The sequence below is a fragment of the Schistocerca piceifrons genome, chromosome 5 (assembly GCF_021461385.2).
Source record: "Schistocerca piceifrons isolate TAMUIC-IGC-003096 chromosome 5, iqSchPice1.1, whole genome shotgun sequence".
Classification (NCBI taxonomy): domain Eukaryota; kingdom Metazoa; phylum Arthropoda; class Insecta; order Orthoptera; family Acrididae; genus Schistocerca; species Schistocerca piceifrons.
This window is the reverse complement of record NC_060142.1, coordinates 353339926-353360638: the sequence shown is the minus strand read 5'-3', so window position 1 is coordinate 353360638 and position 20713 is coordinate 353339926. Positions and strand designations below refer to the sequence as shown.

General features: G+C 40.6%; 1 protein-coding gene across 2 annotated transcripts in view; it reads left to right on the top strand.

Moving 5' to 3' along the window:
* The window catches only part of LOC124798026 (coiled-coil and C2 domain-containing protein 1-like), a 131463-nt gene that overhangs the window by 31910 nt on the left and 78840 nt on the right, over nucleotides 1-20713 (top strand). For both annotated transcript variants that reach the window (XM_047261236.1, XM_047261238.1), the window contains exon 5: nucleotides 15032-15180. In XM_047261236.1, coding sequence (XP_047117192.1) covers nucleotides 15032-15180 — 149 coding nt within the window. The remainder of the gene's footprint in view (nucleotides 1-15031; nucleotides 15181-20713) is intronic.

Genomic DNA, 20713 nt, shown 5'->3' with positions numbered 1-20713 from the left:
CACTCTTTGTCTTCCTCACTTCTCATATTTGTAAACCTTATTTGTGCTATGGGGCTGTACTGCCACTTAGCCAAGTTTTCTTTTACAAAATATGTCTCTTCAATCTGGGACAGATGTCCTACCTTTGCATTGCAGCGAGATTGCTGTTTATATTAACCAGCCCTTTCCCATGCAGAAACTGAAATCTTCCTTATAGGTAGCACGCAAAATAATCCTTTGTCTGACGGAAACACAGTGTGTTATCTTATACAATCTATGTCTTGGAGCTAAAGAAATTTTAGTTTATTATATCACCCAAATTTGAGCTGATCAAGAATATTCTAATATGTGGAGGGAGACAGTAATGAGATAGGCTCCATTAACTAGCTACAATAATTGAAAGTTCATTGGAAAGACCTGAGAGTGGATAATGTGTGAACTAATGGTTGTCAAATGTATTTTGTTCCATTCATTGTGGGTATAGTTTGATTTATTTATTAATTAGTTATCTCTCAGTAGGTAAAGAAGCATTAGCATCATATCTCAAAGGGGAATTGGGAAAAAAATGCAAGGCTGCTTGAGATATTATAACACAGGAATTCACTTCGACCAAAATTCAGGACCCCCCCCCCCTTTCCCCTAAAGAGCTCAGTCGATACTGTACTACTGCAGTAAACAAATTAAGATAAAAAAAATCAGCTGTTCAAACACACCAGCAAATGATATACTTGATGATCAGCTTCCTAGAGGGCTTGAATCCTACTAGTGGGATCTTGTCACACCCCCAGATAAAGGAAATGCCATCTCAAAATTTGCAAGCTCAAAAAGTGTGGACTGCTAGTGACTATCTAAGTACACAGTAAAATGGACAATACACTGTATTTGCGAAGTGCTTACTTTTGTTGTGAATAAATGCCTAGAATTTTGAATAAAAGCCTACAATTTGGAGTTTTTCCTGACTAGCTCAGAGTTTCAAAAGTTATATGTATATACAAATGTACAAAAATAGGGAAAAGCATCTCCCCGATAACTACAGACCTCGTGTCTTTTTTACTATCTTCTCTAATATATTTGAAATAATTTTTTACATACAGCTGAGCAACCACTTCGAAAAGTGTGACCTCCTTTGTAATATAGAGTGTGGTTTTCAACAAGGAAAGGATACCACTTCTGCAGTCCTTTAAACTATTAATCAAATATGAACTGCATTTGAAAATAACAATATGGTCTCTCTTGAGCTATGTGATTTGAGTAAGGCATTTGACTGTGTCCCCTTTAACATCTTACTAGTCAAAATACAGTATTATGAAATGAATAATACAACATTAGAAGTAATTAATTCTTGTCTAAACAACAGGAGACAGTTTGTGTCAATTCAAAGCAGGCATTTTTCATAAAAACAGGCTCTAGATACCGGCTCCCGGGTTGATGCCATATTTCTTGACTTTTGAAAGGCGTTCTACTCAGTTTCACACTGTCACTTGCTCCAATAAGTGCGCGCTTACGGCCTATCCGATGACATATGCGATTGGATAGAAAGTTTTCTGACAGACAGGGAGCAGTACGTTGTCCTGAACGAGGTGACTTCAACAGAAACAAGCTTAACTTCAGGTGTGCCTCAGGGCAGCATAATAGGTCCGCTGCTTTTTACGATTTACATAAACAATCTGGTTGATGGTATTGACAGCAGCATTAGACTATTTGCCGATGATGCTGTAGTCTACAGGGAAGTAGTATCACACAAAAGTTGTGAACAATTCAATGAGGATTTGCAGAAAATGAATGCGTGGTGTAATGACCGGCAGTTATCTCTCAATATTACTAAGTGTAACCTACTGTGTATAACAAGGCAGAAACCCCATTAATGTATGAGTACAAAATAAATGCCCAGTCTTTGGAAGCGGTAACATCTGTCAAGTATCATATTCGAAATGATCTCAAATGGAATGCTCAGATTACACAAGTAACAGGTAAGGCGAACTCTAGATTGCAGTTTATTGGTAGAATCCTGAAGTGATGCAGTCCTTCAACAAAGGAAATAGCTTACAATACGTTAGTTTGTCCAGTCTTGGAGTATTGTTCATCTGTGTGGGACCCTTAACAGTTGGTTCTGATTCAAGAGATTGAGAAGGTCCAAAGGAGAGCGGCAAGATTTGTGACTGGTACATTTAGCCATCGCGAGAGCGTTACAAATCTCATAGAAAGTTTGAAGTGGAACGCACTTGCAGATAGACGGCACGCTAAACAGAACGGGCTGCTCACTAAATTTCGAAACCCGATGGTCACCGAGGATGTGGAGCATATATTATTACCACCAACTTTCAAATCACGCAATGATCACCATTCAAAGATAAGGGAAATTAGAGCTCGTACTGAGACGTTCAGACAGTCGTTTTCCCCCCCGCGCGATCCGCGAGTGGAACAGAGGGGGGGAAATATGACTGTGGCGTGAATTGTGCCGTCCGCCACACACCGCTTGGTGGCTAGCAGAGTATATATGTAGAATGTAGAAGATATCATGGATGTCCTACTTTATATGGAAATTAGGTGATCTAGTGAGTAATAAATAAACAGCTTACTTTGAACCTTTTCAATCTTGCATATCTTATGCACTGGTACTTTGGGGTCATTTGTATAATGTTGGTAATGAACCACTCAGTCAGAAAAACATGCTACAAATAATGTGCAAGATTGATCCATAGGAACACCACCAAGATCAGAATATTGACAAAGATAAATCTCTATATCTATGCATCATTGGTATATTCTGAAAAGAGTTTGATTAGTCATGACACCAGCAACGAAAGGGAGTATTGACATTCCTGGGCATAGGCCGACAAGAACAGGCAACTCCCACAAAGTTAACAGTTTGAATTTTTGTAATAAACTGTCGCCATTTGCACTCACTACACCTCTCAATAATTTCAAAAGTAAGTTGTATAACTAGTTAATAGAAAATCCATTCCACACTGTAAGAGAATTCTTCGATCATTGTAGTGTAGAACTGAGCTTTAAGATTAGGATTGGAATTATATGCAACTGGTCAATGTAGGACAAATAATTTGTACATGTAATGTGAACGTTAATAAATATGGTGATTGCTATTATGTCATCAATGTAAAGCCTATTCTCCACTACATGTGTTCATCAGCAAATAGAGACTCTGAATTTAGCTGTAGAGGAACTGTGGGTAAACTTTGGAAGAATAGTTGACGAAGCACTGGCTAGATATGTACTTAGATGAAGAATTCATGAAGGTAGTGAGACACCATGGAATACAGTCTCCGTAAAGAACAGTGTGTGGAACAGTGACTACTGCACAATATAGGTAAAGGCTACAGGTAGAGAGGTGCTAAATGAAACATGTTTGTTTGTCAGAAGGCGAATCCTTGAAGCTTTTAATGACTGTTATAGCAGAATCTTATTGGAATACCTCTCACAAAACCCAAAGAATTTTTACTATTATGCAAAAGCTGCCATAAGTACCAAAGTTAGTGTCCAAGCACTCGTGGATGACACAGAAACAGTAATTGAGGGTAGCAAAGCAAAAGTTGCTGAACTCACTTTTCAATTGTTCCCAACTCACTTTTCAATTGTTCCTTTACCAAAAAAGATGCAGGTGGACTGCCCCATTTACTTCTCATACCAATGCAAAAATGCCTGGTCTAGATATCAGTGTCAGTGGCATTGAGAAACAGCTAAAATTGAACAAAGCTCTTAGGTCCTATGGAATGCTATTCAGATTCCATGCTGAATTCGAGCCAGAGCTAACCCCTCTTTTAACACTATTGTAGATCCTTTGAACAAAAATCTGTGCCCAGGAGTTGGGAACAAAAGTGTTGGTCACACCCATCTGCATCAAGGGTAGCAGTTTACTGTCTAATACCATTGACAAACATCTGCTGCGGAAACTTATAATCCCAGCTCCATTGTAATGAGATCTTGAAGAGTATGACCTCTTCCATGCCAACCTACCCAGATTCTGAAAATGTTGGTCACAGGAACCCACCTCTTACTTTTTTCAAACGGCAACCTAGGAACCATGGAACAGGACAAGAAGGAAAGGAAGTATTTGTTGACATCCAACAGCATTTGACAAACTACCACACCAAGACTTATTTATGGAAGTACAATGATATGGGGTAACAAGCGTGTTTGAGGATTGTAACTTGTTTGAGGATAAAGTGTGTCATCTTGAATGCACAGTTGTTGAGAGATGTAGGAGTAACTTCAGACATGCCCGAAGGAAGCATATTGGACCCTTCCTGTTCGTGTTTGGTAGTAATAGTCTTTCTAACAATATTAATGTTAACCTGTATCTCTTTGCAGACAAAGCAGTTATCTATAATGAAATGCTGTGTGAAAAAGGTGCACAGATATCCAGTCAGGTCTTCATAAGTGGTGCAAATATCCTTTCTTTGTGGGTAATTTTCCAGCACACAGGTCTTGCAGTCTGTAATTGTAAATATCATTGCTCAGTTCCTCAACTATATCATCATCATCATCATCATCATCATCGCATTGTCTAAAATCTAAGATGTGTCACTGCGACCACTCTTCTCTGTTTTACGCAGTCCCTTTCGTTTCCGAATTAATTTTGGCACTTTGTTACTTCTAGTACATTTTCAACTACTTTCTTTCTTGGCCTCCCCTTGGTTTTCATTCTAAATGTTTCCTTCCAGAATATCTATTAAAAACCTTCTGTGTTGAAATAAGTGTACAAAAGGTTTTGTATTTCATTTTTTGACAGTTTCTATGAGGCTTCTCTGTTCACTGATCTTTGGAAACATCTTCATTTGATTTTCAGTATGCAAAATAAGAGAAAGGCAATCTTTCATGCATGTCACATATAAACACCTAACAGAAAGCAGTATTCACACTAGCTTCAGAGGTCTTGCCCTTTTTCAAGTGTGGGAGTATGTGTTCAGGCGTTAGTGTGGTTGTATGTACTTTAGCTACAAGAAGAGCAAGAGCTTGAAGGCTAGTGTGAATACTATTTTCTGTTGACGTATTGCTGTATGCAACACATCAGACCACTATAGGTGAGTTGTTGCCTTTTCCTTATTTTACATATTGTTCTATCCAGTAATTTCCATTATATTTATATGTGTGGTGTCCAAAAGAACAGACGCCATTTGTTTTTGATGCTCAGCTGTATATATACAAGAAGAAGTTGAAATTCCAACAATAAGCACAATGAGGCATTGAAATAAGGAAGAAAAGTTGCTACTACACCAGGACTCGAACCCAGATTTCTCACTTTACTTGAGTGTTCACCTTGACTGTTTTGGCTGTCTGAGCTCGCATTCCATCCAATCCAAATCTCAACTGATCACCGTCTGTTGATCACCCTTATTGCTTGAGACCTCATGCAGATTTCCGCAAGAGATCAGACAGAGAGTTCATCTGCACTGAATGATCTTTAACTGCCGTCAAGATGCATATATATTTACGTGTGTGGTGTCTGCTCTTCTGTACACATCAGTTTTGCTTTACACCATGTGGTCCCATGGGGTACCCCTTCCTTGGTTTCCAAAGAGTTTTCTGTATCCTAACCATCAACAATTCTATCTGTAAATGTTTCCCCTTAGTAAGATCTTTTCCCATTTATTCTTCTTCCTGTATATTTGAAACTGTACGACTCATTAGTTTACATCCACACTCCGCAAGCCACCTGACTGTGTGTGGCGTAGGGTACCTTGAGTACCTCTATTGGTTCTCCCTTCTATTCCAGTCTCGCATTGTTCGTGGAAAGAAAGATTGTCGGTATGCGTCTGTGTGGGCTCTAATCTCTCTGATTTTATCCTCATGGTCTCTTCACGAGATATACGTAGGAAGAAGCAGTATACTGCTTGACTCCTCGGTGAAGGTATGTTCTCGAAACTTCAACAAAAGCCCGTACTGAGCTACTGAGCGTCTCTCTTGCGGATTCTTCCACTGGAGTTTATCTATAATCTTCGTAACGCTTTCACAATTACTAAATGATCCTGTAATGAAGCGCGCTGCTCTCTGTTGGATCTTCCCTATCTCTTGTATCAACCCTATCTGGTGCGGATCCCACACTGGTGAGCAGTATTCAAGCAGTGGGCGAACAAGTTTACTGTAACCTACTTCCTTTGTTTTCGGACTGTAATTCCTTGGGGTTCTTCCAATGAATCTTGAGTCTGGCATCTGCTTTACCGACGATTAATTTTATATGGTCATTTCATTTTAAATCACTCATAATGCCTACTCCCAGATAATTTATGGAATTAACTGCTTCCCGTTGCTGACCTACTATATTGTAGCTAAATGATAAAGGGTCTTCCTTTCTATGTATTCGCAGCACATTACACTTGTCTACATTGAGATTCAATTGCCATTCCCTGCACCATGCGTCAATTCGTTGCAGATCCTCCTGCTTTTCAGTACAATTTTCCATTGTTACAACCTCTCGATATACTACAGCATCATCTGCAAAAAGCCTCAATGAACTTCTGATGTTATCCACAAGTCATTTATATGTATTGTGAATAGCAACGGTCCTACGACACTCCCCTGCAGCAACCTGAAATCGCTCTTACTTCAGAAGACTTCTCTCCATTGAGAACGACATGCTGTATTCTGTTATCTATGAACTCTTCAATCCAATCACCCAATTGGTCTGATAGTCCATATGCTCTTACTTTGTTCATTAAACGGCTGTGGGGAACTGTATCGAATGCCTTGCGGAAGTCAAGAAACACAGCACCTACCTGGGAACCCGTGTCTATGGCCCTCTGAGTCTCGTGGACGAATAGCGCGAGCTGGGTTTCACACGATCGTCTCTTTCGAAACCCATGCTGATTCATACAGAGTAGATTTCTGGTCTCCAGAAGAGTCATTATACTCTAACATAATACATGTTCCAAAATTCTACAACTGATCGACGTTAGAGATATAGGTCTATAGTTCTGCACATCTGTTCGACGTCCCTTCTTGAAAACGGGGATGACCTGTGCCCTTTTCCAATCTTATGGAACGCTACGCTCTCCTAGAGACCTATGGTACACCACTGCAAGAAGGGGGGCAAGTTGAACTGGTATCCCATCAGGTCCAGCGACCTTTCCTCTTTTGAGTAATTTTGTTTTTTTTCTATCCCTCTGTCGTCTGTTTCGATATCTACCAGTTGGTCATCTGTGCGACAATCTAGAGAAGGAACTAAAGTGCAGTCTTCCTCTGTGAAACAGCTTTGGAGAAAGACATTCAGTATTTCGGCTTTTAGTCTGTCATCCTCTGTTTCAGTACCATTTTGGTCACAGAGTGTCTGGACATTTTGTTTTGATCCACCTACCGCTTTGACATACGACCAAAATTTCTTAGGGTTTTATGCCAAGTTGGTACATAGAACTTTACAGTTTTCTAACTCGGTTGTTGTACCATGGTGGCTCTTCTCCATATCTTACAATCTTGCTTGGCACATACTCATCTAATGCATATTGTACAATGGTTTTGAACTTTGTCCACTGATCCTCAACACTATCTGTACTAGAGATGAGCCGTCAAGTACTCTGAAATTTGCTTTTTGTCACTTTTGCTAAAGAGAAAAATCTTCCTACCTTTTTCAATATTTCTATTTACGGGTGAAATCATCGATGCAGTAACCGCTTTATGATCACTGATACCCTGTTCTGCGTTAACTGTTTCAAATAGTTCTGGTCTGTTTGTCACCAGAAGGTCTAATATGTTATCGCCATGAGTCGGTTCTCGGTTTAACTGCTCAAGGTAGTTTTCAGATGATGCGCTTAAAAAATTTCACTGGATTCTTTGTCCCTGCCACCAGTTATAAACGTTTGAGTCTCCCAGTCTATATCCGGCAAATTAAAATCTCCACCCAGAACTATAACATGGTTGGGAAATCTACTCGAAATATTTTCCAAATTTTCCTTCAGGTGCTCTGCCACAACAGCTGCTGAGCCAGGGAGCCTATAGAGACATCCAATTACCATGTTTGAGCCTGCTTTAACCGTGACCTTCACCCAAATTATTTCACATTTTGGATCTCCGCCAATTTCCTTCGATACTATTGCACTTTTTATCACTATTTTTGTCCAGTAATGACTTATTTCTCTTACTATCTGCCTGTTGTAGGGTTTGGTCTGCTCTTGTGAATTATGACTGTTCTTTCTCCACCTCTCTTCTTCATGATCTGTATTAAAGATGTCCAATTGTTCCGTTAACTTCAAATTGAACTCTTGGTCATTCCGTCCCAATCATTTTCTCCTGCCCAAAGGTTGGCATCCTACTGATTAATACTGTCATCAGGTGGCTCTTTACTTACTACTTTACTGCTTCATCTAAGAACTATACCCATGTTAGGTTCCATTCAAAATACTTTTTGAACCTATCTCATTTAGAGCTGCATGGTCTTGGGTCAGTAACTCATAGGGTTAGCTTCTGTTGTTCTCCCTCAGACTAACTGTTTCTCAAAATCTTTCCAATTCTGGAATTCCTTCACTTAAGGACTCTTCATTCTCCAGCTTTGGTCTTTAGGTGCCCTCTTACAAATGTGATGTTCTTTTTATCGTTCCATGTTGGTGGAAAAGCATCTTCAAATATTTGTATTTCCCCCTCAGGCTAGAAACATGGAAAGTTATTCAATAGATGATTTCCATTCTCTAGACAAAATTATTTCCACCATTTGTTCATATTCCCTATCGTTCTGTGTAAGGGCACATTACTTCCTTTTATAATTCTTCCTTGTTTTCAATTTCTCCTTCAAATCAGTGGTGTGGATCCTACAGCCTGTAACACCATTGTCTGTACAAGCAGTCCTTTCAGTACATTTAACGTGTTTGTAGATAGCCATTTCTGCCTTCTCCCTAGTAATTTCCTGCAACCTTGTCCCAGTATGCACTGTTCCGTGTACAAAATTTACAAGTTCTCAGTGTACTCTTTCCATTCCCTTGCTGGATATTGTTGAAATCTTTCTTTCAGTTCAGTAATCATGTGACTGTTCCAGTTCACGTGTTTCTTTGGAGTTTCAAATTCCTATCAGTTATCACTTCACTCAGTTGCAACATGGTATCAATTTTTTCATCATTTGTGGTCATTTTTATTGTTACTTACACTACAAAATTTTACCAAAGAAATAGTTAAATCTCTCTCTTCTTGCAATTCTTTCACTGATAAAGTCTCACAAACTCATTCACGGGTGGTTTGATCTTGTTCACCTTACAGTCACCTTGCGTTGGTGTTAGCATTATCTGCTGCCACAGCGGCGATAGTGACTGCATCAGTCTACTACTGAATGGTGAAAAACTGCATTCTTTCTTGCAACAACAGTACATAGCAGCAGGAACCAGCAACTGTAGTGTCAGCGTCGGTGTCACTCATCAACAGAAGTGATGTTTGTTTACCTTGAAACTTAGAAAAATACAATGCAGGAATGGATGTGAGGAACTTCTGAATACCAACTGCCACTGAAAATATCACTGTTCCTTGAAACACATCAACTTCAATCATGCTTTTGGTTTTTTGATTCAAGGCTGTTATTTACAAAACCTTATTTCCTTGATTCTTCGTTTTTTCCTTATCTTTGGTTGCCAGGTATAATGAACCATTATAATTTTCTTTCAAATAGCAGGCTCAGTTTGAGAAAAGACAGTTAACTCTGAATAATTAACTCTGACTTTTTTAAAACATTGCTATGATGTAAAATGCAGACCCATTGGTTTTGCTGATATATATTTTTCCATTTGTATTACATTTTGCTCAACAAAGTTAATTAACAAGACATTAATTTTGTGATAAGCTTTACAGTCATCCCGAAAAACAATTAAGAATAAATTATTGTTGAAATGGACACAGCATCTCCTCACATGAAGTAAAAAAATAACAAGAACCAAGTCATTGTGGAAGAAAACATTAAATATATCACATAATTGCCTGTTAAACAAAATACAGTCGAAGTAAATATTACCATTGATTGCATCAGTGGCAGGAATATGAATGCTAGTCTCAACAATTTTATGTCAGTACTTGTTTTACATGTGCTATGTACGATGTAGACCAACTGTTTTGCTCAGTGTAACATATGAACCATGGACCTTGCTGCTGGAGGGGAGGCTTGCGTGCCTCAGCGATACAGATAGCCGTACCCTAGGTGCAACCACAATGGAGGGGTATCTGTTGAGAGGCCAGACAAACGTGTGGTTCCTGAAGAGGGGCAGCAGCCTTTTCAGTAGTTGCAGGGGCAACAGTCTGGATGACTGACTGATCTGGCCTTATAACACTAACCAAAACGGCCTTGCTGTGCTGGTACTGCGAACGGCTGAAAGCAAGGGGAAACTACAGCCGTAATTTTTCCCGAGGGCATGCAGCTTTACTGTATGCTTAAATGATGATGGCATCCTCTTGGGTAAAATATTCCAGAAGTAAAATAGTCCCCCATTCGGATCTCCAGGCGGGGACTACTCAAGAGGATGTCATTATCAGGAGAAAGAAAACTGGCGTTCCAGGAGAAAGAAAACTGGCGTTCTACGGATCGGAACGTGGTATGTCAGATCCCTTAATCGGGCAGGTACGTTAGAAAATTTAAAAAGGGAAATGGATAGGTTAAAGTTAGATATAGTGGGAATTAGTGAAGTTTGGTGGCAGGAGGAACGAGACTTTTGGTCAGGTGAATACAGGGTTATAAACACAAAATCAAATCGGGGTAATGCAGGAGTAGGTTTAATAATGAATGGGAAAATAGGAATGCGGGTAAGCTACTACAAACAGCATAGTGAATGCATTATTGTGGCCAAGATAGATACGAAGCCCATGCCTACCACAGTAGTACAAGTTTATATGCCGACTAGCTCTGCAGATGACGAAGAAATTGAAGAAATGTATGACGAAATAAAAGAAATTATTCAGATAGTGAAGGGAGACGAAAATTTAATAGTCATGGGTGACTGGAATTCGTCAGTAGGAAAAGGGAGAGAAGGAAATGTAGTAGGTTAATATGGATTGGGGCTAAGAAATGAAACAGGAAGCAGTCTGGTAGAATTTTGCACAGAGCACAACTGAATCATAGCTAACACTTGGTTCAAGAATCATAAAAGAAGGTTGTATACATGGAAGAAGCCTGAAGATACTGACAGGTTTCAGACAGATTATAGAATGGTATGACAGAAATTTAGGAACCAGGTTTTAAATTGTAAGACATTTCCAGGGGCAGATGTGGACTCTGACCACAATCTATTGGTTATGAACTGTAGATTAAAACCGAAGAAACTGCAAAAAGGTGGGAATTTAAGGAGATGGGACCTGGATAAACTGAAAGAACCAGAGGTTGTACAGAGTTTCAGGGAGAGCATAAGGGAACAATTGACAGGAATGGGGGAAAGAAATACACTAGAAGAAGAATGGGTAGCTTTGAGGGATGAAGTAGTGAAGGCAGCAGAGGATCAAGTAGGTAAAAAGACGATGGTTAGTAGAAATCCTTGAGTAACAGAAGAAATATTGAATTTAATTGATGAAAGGAGAAAATATAAAAATGCAGTAAATGAAGCAGGCAAAAACGAATTCAAACGTCTCAAAAATGAGATCAACAGGAAGTGCAAAATGGCTAAGCAGGGATGGCTGGAGGACAAATGTGAGGATGTAGAGGCTTATCTCACTAGTGGTAAGATAGATACTGCCTACAGGAAAATTAAAGAGACCTTTGGAGAAAAGAGAACCACTTGTGTGAATATCAAGAGCTCAGATGGAAACCAAGTTCTAAGCAAAGAAGGGAAAGCAGAAAGGTGGAAGGAGTATATAAAGGGTCTATACAAGGGCGACGTACTTGAGGACAATATTATGGAAATGGAAGAGGACGTAGATGAAGATGAATTGGGAGATATGATACTGCGTGAAGAGTTTGACAGAGCACTGAAAGACCTAAGTCGAAACAAGACCCCCGGAGTAGACAACATTCCATTAGAACTACTGACAACCTTGGGAGAGCCAGTCCTGACAAAACTCTACCATCTGGTGAGCAAGATGTATGAGACAGGCGAAATACCCTCAGACTTCAAGAAGGGTATAATAATTCCAATCCCAAAGAAAGCAGGTGTTGACAGATGTGAAAATTACCAAACTATCAGTTTAATAAGTCACGGCTGCAAAATACTAACGCGAATTCTTTACAGACGAATGGAAGAAGTAGTAGAAGCCAACCTCGGGGAAGATCAGTTTGGATTCCGTAGAAATGTTGGAACACAGGAGGCAATACTGACCCTACGACTTATCTTAGAAGCTAGATTAAGGAAAGGCGAACCTACTTTTCTAGCATTTGTAGACTTAGAGAAAGCTTTTGACAATGTTGACTGGAATACTCTCTTTCAAATTCTGAAGGTGGCAGGCGTAACAGACAGGGAGCGAAAAGCTATTTTCAATTTGTACAGAAACCAGATGGCAGTTATAAGAGTTGAGGGACATCAAAGGGAAGCAGTGGTTTGGAAGGGAGTGAGACAGGGTTGTAGCCTCTCCCCGATGTTATTCAATCTCTATATTGAGCAAGCAGTGGAGGAAACAAAAGAAAAATTCGGCATAGGTATTAACATCCATGGAGAAGAAATAAAAACTTTGAGGTCCGCCGATGACATTGTAATTCTGTCAGAGACGCAAAGGACTTGGAAGAGCAGTTGAACGGAATGGAGAGTGTCTCGAAAGGAGGGTATAAGATGAACATCAACAAAAGCAAAACAAGGATGTAGTCGAATTCAGTCGGGGTGATGCTGGAGGAATTAGATTAGGAAATGAGACACTTAAAGTAGTAAAGGAGTTTTGCTATTTGGGGAGCAAAGTAACTGATGATGGTCGAAGTAGAGAGGATATAAAATGTAGACTGGCAATGGCAACGAAAGCATTTCTGAAGAAGAGAAATTTATTAACATAGAGTTTAGATTTAAGTGTCAGGAAGTTATTTCTGAAAGTATTTGTATGGAGTGTAGCCGTGTATGGAAGTGAAACGTGGACGATAAATAGTTAGGACAAGAAGAGAATAGAAGCTTTCGAAATGTGGTGCTACGGAAGAATGCTTAAGATTAGATGGGTAGATCACATAACTAATGAGGAAGTACTGAATAGGATTGGGGAGAAGAGGAGCTTGTGGTACAACTTGACTAGAAGAAGGGATCGGTTGGTAGGACATGTTCTGATACATGGGGGGGATCACCAATTTAGTGCTGGATGGCAGCGTGGAGGGTAAAAATCGTAGAGGGAGACCAAGAGATGAATACACTAAGCAGATTCAGAAGGATGTAGGCTGCAGTAGGTACTGGGAGATGAAGAAGCTTGCACACGATAGAGTAGCATGGAGGGCTGCATCAAACCAGTCTCAGGACTGAAGACCACAACAACATCATATTTTATCATCTCTATCTTCCCGAGCTTCCTGTTAATCAATGTGATGCTTAGCAATCCAGTCAGCTGGATAGTTGCTATTGACTGTCATCATCAATATATTCAAGAACACAAATGTCCAGTATAGCTTATGGTATCTAATATCAGGTAGCATTTTAAGTGAGCATCCTGAATTTTACTTTGATCACTTTTTACAAGTGCTGTATGCATAGAAATAGAAAAAAAAATGCACCACGAAGGAAGTATCCAAATGGGACAGAAATCGTTAGATGTGATTTACGTGTACAAACAAACAAATAAGAACTTGATAAAAATTGGGTGATTTGTTCAAGAGAAAGAGCTTCACAAATTGAGCAGGTCGAAAACCTATTCGTCCACCTATGGCCCTTATGCAGTTATTCAGTTTTGTGTTGATTGATAGAGTTAGTGGATGTCCTCCTGAGGGATATTGTGCCAAATTCTGTCCAACTTGTGCGTTAGTTCATCAAAACCCCAAGATGTTTGAAGGGCCCCGCCCATAATGTTCCAAACATTCTCAACTGGGGAGAGATCTGGCAACTGTACTGTCCAAGGTTGGGTTTGACAAGCACAAAGACAAGCGTAGAAACTCTTACCATGTGTGGGCGGGCATTATTCTGCTGAAATGTAACCCCAAAATGTCTTGGGCTTAGAGGCTTAGAGTATTGCTGACATACTGTTGTACTGTAAGGGTGCCACGGATGACAACCGAAAGGGTCCTGCTATGAAAACAAAAGGCTCCACAGACCCATCACTCCTGGTTGTTGGACCATGTGGTGGGTGACAGTCACGTTGATATCCTACCAATGTTGGGGCTTCTCCAGACACATCTTCAGCCCGGAATCCCACTGGCTGGAATAGAATTGTGTTGGAGAATGAGTGCCACTGTGAATTTGATCCCCAATGACCAGTGAGGAATAGGGTGTAGATGCTCCAGACAGAGATCAGATACCAAGCTGACTGTCGCCTGCCACACAGCACCAAAACCAGATGTGATGCTCTGGGATGTCATTTCTTCCCATAGAAGGATCACTTTGGTTTTCATTTGCGGCACCCTTACAGCACAGTGTTATGCTGATGATATTCTGTGCCGCGTTTTGTTGCCCTTCGTGGCAAGCCCATCCCGGGCTTACGTTTCAGCAAGATGATGCCCACTCCCAAACGGTGAGAGCTTCTACTGCTTGTCTTCGTGCTTGCCAAAACCTGTCTTGCACAACGTCACCACATCTCTCCCCAATTGAGAATGTTTGGAGCATTATGGGCAGGGTCCTTCGACCATCTTGGGGTTTTGATAATCTAACACATCGATTGGACAGAATTTGGCACAATCTCTCTCAGGTGGACATCCAAAAACTCTATAAATCATTGCCAAGACGAAATACTGGTTGCATAAGGGCAAGAGGTGGTCCAAAGTGTTATTGACTTGCACAATTTGTGAAGCTCATTCTCTTGAATATATCAGTCATTTTTCTGAAGTCTAATCGTTTGCTTGTCTTTGCATGTACATCGTAACATCTACTGATTTCCATCCCCTTTCAGATAATTCCTTCTTGGTGCATCTTCTTCTTCTTCTCCCCCCTTACAATGTATACAGAAAGAGGTTCTAAAGTTGGTTCTAAATGAATGGTGTAGTGTGTAGACGTCAAGATGTTACTGAGCCAGTACATTATTTTTCTTCCAGGTTTGGCAGGGGAATAAAAACACTTAACGATATGCTGAAGCAGGCAAAAGCTGGTCGTGTGGTTAATGAGGAAGACATTCCACCTCCAGTAGCAGTAACACTGACAAAGAAACCAGATGTACCGTCTGTTGCGGACACACCTACCCCTGGTATGAATTTTGTTTGTAAGGTGCTACATTTTGTTTTTGTCAGTAATTATTAGCTTCTAAAGTGTGTGTGTGTGTGTGTGTGTATGTGTGTGTGTGTGTGTGTGTGTGTGTGTGTGTGTGTTTTGCAGCTGACAGAAAGACACCTATGAAGAAAGTACGTAATTTGTTTTTAAGACAGGTAACATGAAAGGACAGTTCAACATGCTTACTGCCAAGCCCCTCTTCAGTTTATTAAACCTATTATAAAATGTTCTCAGGGCTCTGTTTGTAGTCCTAGCACATAGAAAATGGACTGAAGTACTGCAGATTTCCATTTGCTTGCTTGAAGATCTGCAACATAATGAGTTGAATGTTGACCCCAAAAAGAGGATAAGATGTTAGTAATATCTATTTCAGAGATTTTCCAGAAGAAATGATCTTACAAAAGTGTGTTATGAAATGACATTTGTAATGACAATATTGTGAAAAGAATAAATTGCTACTCAAGACATAGAGGAAAATGTTTAGTCACAAATAGACACAAGACTTCCATACATTTGAGCTTTTGGCCAAAAGGCCTTCTTCTAAAGTAGAAAGCGCGCACACAGTGACAACTCCCAAACATGTGACCACTATTTCTGCCCACTGAGGCCAGATTGCAAACAACTGTACCTGATCGAAGAAGCAGTGCTGGGGGATAAGGAAAGGCAGGGGTGGGAGGGGGAGGTATAGCAGGATAGGGTTTGGGGAGAAATTAGTGTTACTTGTGAAAGCATGTAGGGACATGGTAGGGCTGCTAGGTGCATTCAGGTGGTTTGGGGACAGGGGGGGGGGGGGGGGGGGCGGAAGGGAGGATGAAAGGAGAGAAGCAGGGGAGGGGAAAAAGATTAATGGATATGTTGGTGGTATAGAAGGCTATGTAGTGCTGGAATGGGAGCAAGGAAGGAGATCGATGGGTGAAGGGCAGAGACTAGCAGAGGTTGAGGCCAGGGGATTTACAGGAACATAGAATACATTGCAAGGAGAGTTCCCACCTGCACAATTCAGAAAACCTGGTGTTAGTTGGAAGAAATTCTTCACTCTATTTCTGCCCCCTCTTTCCCCCTCCCCCAAAACTCCCAACTGCACCTAGCAACCCTACATTGTCCCCACAATGCCCCTGCATGCTCCAACAAGCAGCACTACACACTGCTTCATCCCTACCCTGCTAATACGCTTTCACTCCCACCCCCCCCGCCCCCGCCCCCCCCCCCGCCCCCCCCGCCCCCCCGCCCCCTCTCCCCACATCTGCACCACCACCACCACCACCACCACCATCACCCATGTATTGATTTTCCCATAAGGTGTACGTTAGAAGAAGGCCTTTTGGCCAAAACTCTGATATATAACAGTTTTAACTTTTAAAAACCAACAGCCTCAGTTGCAAAGTTACCTAGATTTACCTAGGTTTCAGTCAAGATAACCGAACCTTCTTCAGAATAAAAGTAACTACCGTTTGTCCATAGTGGACATCATCAAGCTAAAATTATAAATCCATAAATTATCATCAGACGGTAAAAACTTATCTGAAACTGCCTCGGCCCCACTTCGCGACCACGATGCAGCAGCCACGAGTGCTGTACTGGAACTGACCATAGTGTCATGAGGCCCGCCTAAGCGGACACAATACTTAGCGCGTGCGCTTAAACTGTGTGATGGGTACTTGTTAGGACAAGATGCGAATCTAACTCCTGACCTTGAATTTACTAGTAAAGTGAATTAAAAGAAAGGTACATCTGAGAAAAAGGCTTAAGTGGTCTAGACCATTTCAGGTCAAATATATTAATCTTGAGTAATGACCATCTACCTTATATGGCCCGTATTGCTGGATGTTACAGATTAGATGTAGACTTTTTCATAAGTTCATTCTTGACCATTTGTGTGCTAATTCAATTGGATGTTCATGAGTTGTGTAACTATAGCTAAGCAAATGCTTAACATTTATGTCTCAAAAAATGTTTTTAGACCTAGTCATAATAATGACGATGTTGGCTTTATATTATCCTCCCACTCCTAAATTCTTTTTAGGTGATTAAACTCTGTGCTTAAGCACAAAATTTCCTAGACAGGCCATATGTTGTAAGCACCTGACGACTTCCTCATATCATGACCAACGAATACTTCGTAAATGTTAAGACAGTCGATCTAAGTTCGTTCTGCATAGGATAACATATACGCCCTTTTCCTCAGCTTTACCTTTCTTTTATTTCGCTTTACTAGTAATTCAAGGTCAGGAGTTAGGTTTGCGTCTTGTCCTAACAAGTATCTATCACACAGTTTACGCGCAGGCGCCAGGTATTGTGTCCGCCTTGGCGGACCTCATGACGCTAGTCAGCTCCAGTACAGCACTTGTGGCTGCCGCATCGCGTTCGCAAAGTGGGGCCGAGGCAGTTTCAGATAAGTTTTTACAGTCTGATAATAATTTATGGATTTATAGTTTTAGCTTTACGATGTCCAGTATGGACAAATGGTAGTTACTTTTATACTGAAGAAGGTTGGGATGTCCCAACCGAAACCTAGGTAAATCTAGGGAAACTTTTCAATTAAGGCTGTTGGTTTTTAAAAGTTAAAATTAATATTTATACAGTTGCTGACAGGGCTGCGAAATGTTGAAAATATATATAGCAGTCTTTGTGTTGTGCCTGTTGGCAGCTTGTCATCTCTATATGATGAGCAGCAATCTTATCATTTTCATAATATTATCATTATTCCATTCTGGAATTCCATTGTTCGAAATGAAAGTTGTTTATTATTATTCACTTGTGTTACTTTCTTTTGCCACACTTCACTTTGTTTTACATAACAAAGTGTGATGCCCAGGGGTGGGATTGATCTTTTGAAATGATATGGTGTAGGTTAGCTGGTGGGCTATCATATGCAAATAATCAACAAAAAAGTTCTCATGTAGGTGTATTTCCTTTACATTATTAATGAATGTCTCTGTGATAATTACATTTATTCATTTAATTGGATTATGCATCGGTTTAGACATTTCTAAATTTTATAGCGTGATTTCAATAACTTTATTTTACTCTCATTTTTTACTTCCTTTCATTCTTTTTTTATGTGGATTTTTCAGCCATATATTTTAATAATTTTTATTTATCTGTCACAATATTGTGCAGGGGCCTCCATATTTGGAGAAATTCAGGAGCGTTCTATTCTTGGCTTTGTGTTATTAAATTTTCTGTCTTCCACGCCTGGACTTGTCTGTTATGGGAACGTTCCCACAACTTTTGCACAAACGACCTATGCCTCAGGCCAAGAGTAGTTTGTGAGAGATTGCTGTTGAGGCAAGATTTGCAAGTGTCACATAGAGCAATCAATGGGAAGTGTGGGAAGATGGTCAAATGAGGTTCTGGGGGATGTGGGCACTGTGTCGGTTTCAGGAGTAGTTCTCTCTCTGCCCTCTGCCTCTGACCTAACAATGTGCAATCCTCCTTAATGTTCCTAGTGTGGAGACTTCAGTCCACTCAAATTTAGCCATGATGTTTCCTCCAAGCACCTGGGCACCTTCTCCAAATGTGCCCCTTGTATCCCCTACATTGAATTATATCATGATTTTTATCTAATTAAGCCTACTGTTATTATTTGAAGCTTCTGTTACTGGATGCCCACTCCCTCATCCTTCCCTGCACCTGTACAATATTTAAACATTTAGAAATACTGATCTATCAGTTAAAAAACATAAGATGATAATACAGGGTGATTCAAAAAGAATACCACAACTTTAAAAATGTGTAATTAATGAAAGAAACATAATATAACCTTCTGTTATACATCATTACAAAGAGTATTTAAAAAGGTTTTTTTTTTTCACTCAAAAACAAGTTCAGAGATGTTCAATATGGCCCCCTCCAGACACTCGAGCAATATGAACCCGATACTCCAACTCGTTCCACACTCTCTGTAGCATATCAGGCGTAACAGTTTGGATAGCTGCTGTTATTTCTCGTTTCAAATCATCAATGGCGGCTGGGAGAGGTGGCCGAAACACCATATCCTTAACATACCCCCATAAGAAAAAATCGCAGGGGGTAAGATCAGGACTTCTTGGAGGCCAGTGATGAAGTGCTCTGTCACGGGCTGCCTGGTGGCCGATCCATCGCCTCGGGTAGTTGACATTCAGGTAGTTACGGACAGATAAGTGCCAATGTGGTGGCGCTCCATCCTGCTGAAATATGAATTGTTGTGCTTCTTGTTCGAGCTGAGGGAACAGCCAATTCTCTAACATCTCCAGATACTGTAGTCCAGTTACAGTAGCACCTTCGAAGAAAAAGGGACCAAAAACTTTATTGGCTGAAATGGCACAGAAAACGTTCACCTTAAGCGAATCACGTTCATACTGAGTTGTTTCCCACGAATTCTCAGTGCCCCACACTGAACAACTGTCGTCGATTCACTTCTGCCATACTCAATAACACAAAAAGCTTTCTGTTGAGCGGTCGCCATCTTAGCATCAACTGACGCTGACGCCTAGTCAACAGCGCCTCAAGCGAACAAATGTACAACTAAATGAAACTTTATAGCTCCCTTAATTCGCCGACAGATAGTGCTTAGCTCTGCCTTTTGTCGTTGCAGAGTTTTAAATTCCTAAAGTTGTGGTATTCTTTTTGAATCACCCTGTATAATCTATTTGTAGGCTGTGCAGTGGTGTCAAAAATTTATTTTTAAATTTTCACATTTTTGGGATGGTAATATATATATATATAAAAACAAAGATGATGTGACTTATCAAACGAAAGTGCTGGCAGGTCGATAGACACACAAACACACACAAACATACACACAATGTTTGTGTTTGTTTGTTTGTTTGGTAAGTCACATCATCTTTGTTTTTAGATATATTTTTCCCACGTGGAATGTTCCCTTCTATGTTCTGTACCAAACGAAAGCGCTGGCACGTCGATAGACACACAAACAAACACAAACATACACACAAAATTCTAGCTTTCGCAACAAACAGTTGCTTCATCAGGAAAGAGGGAAGGAGGGGGAAAGATGAAAGGATGTGGGTTTTAAGGGAGAGGGTAAGGAGTCATTCCAATCCTGGGAGCGGAAAGACTTACCTTAGGGGGGAAAAAAGGACAGGTATACAAACGCGCGCGCACACACACACACATCCATCCGCACATACACAGACACAAGCAGACATTTGTAAAGGCAAAGAGTTTGGGCAGAGATGTCAGTCGAGGCGGAAGTAAAGAGACAAAGATGTTGTTGAAAGACAGGTGAGGTATGAGCGGCAGCAACTTGAAATTAGCGGAGGTTGAGGCCTGGCGGATAACGAGAAGGGAAGATATACTGAAGGGCAAGTTCCCATCTCCGGAGTTCTGACAGGTTGGTGTTAGTGGGAAGTATCCAGACGGTGTATCCCGAGCGGTGTAACACTGTGCCAAGATATGCTGGCCGTGCACCAAGGCATGTTTAGCCATGGGGTGATCCTCATTACCAACAAACACTGTCTGCCTGTGTCCATTCATGTGAATGGACAGTTTGTTGCTGGTCATTCCCA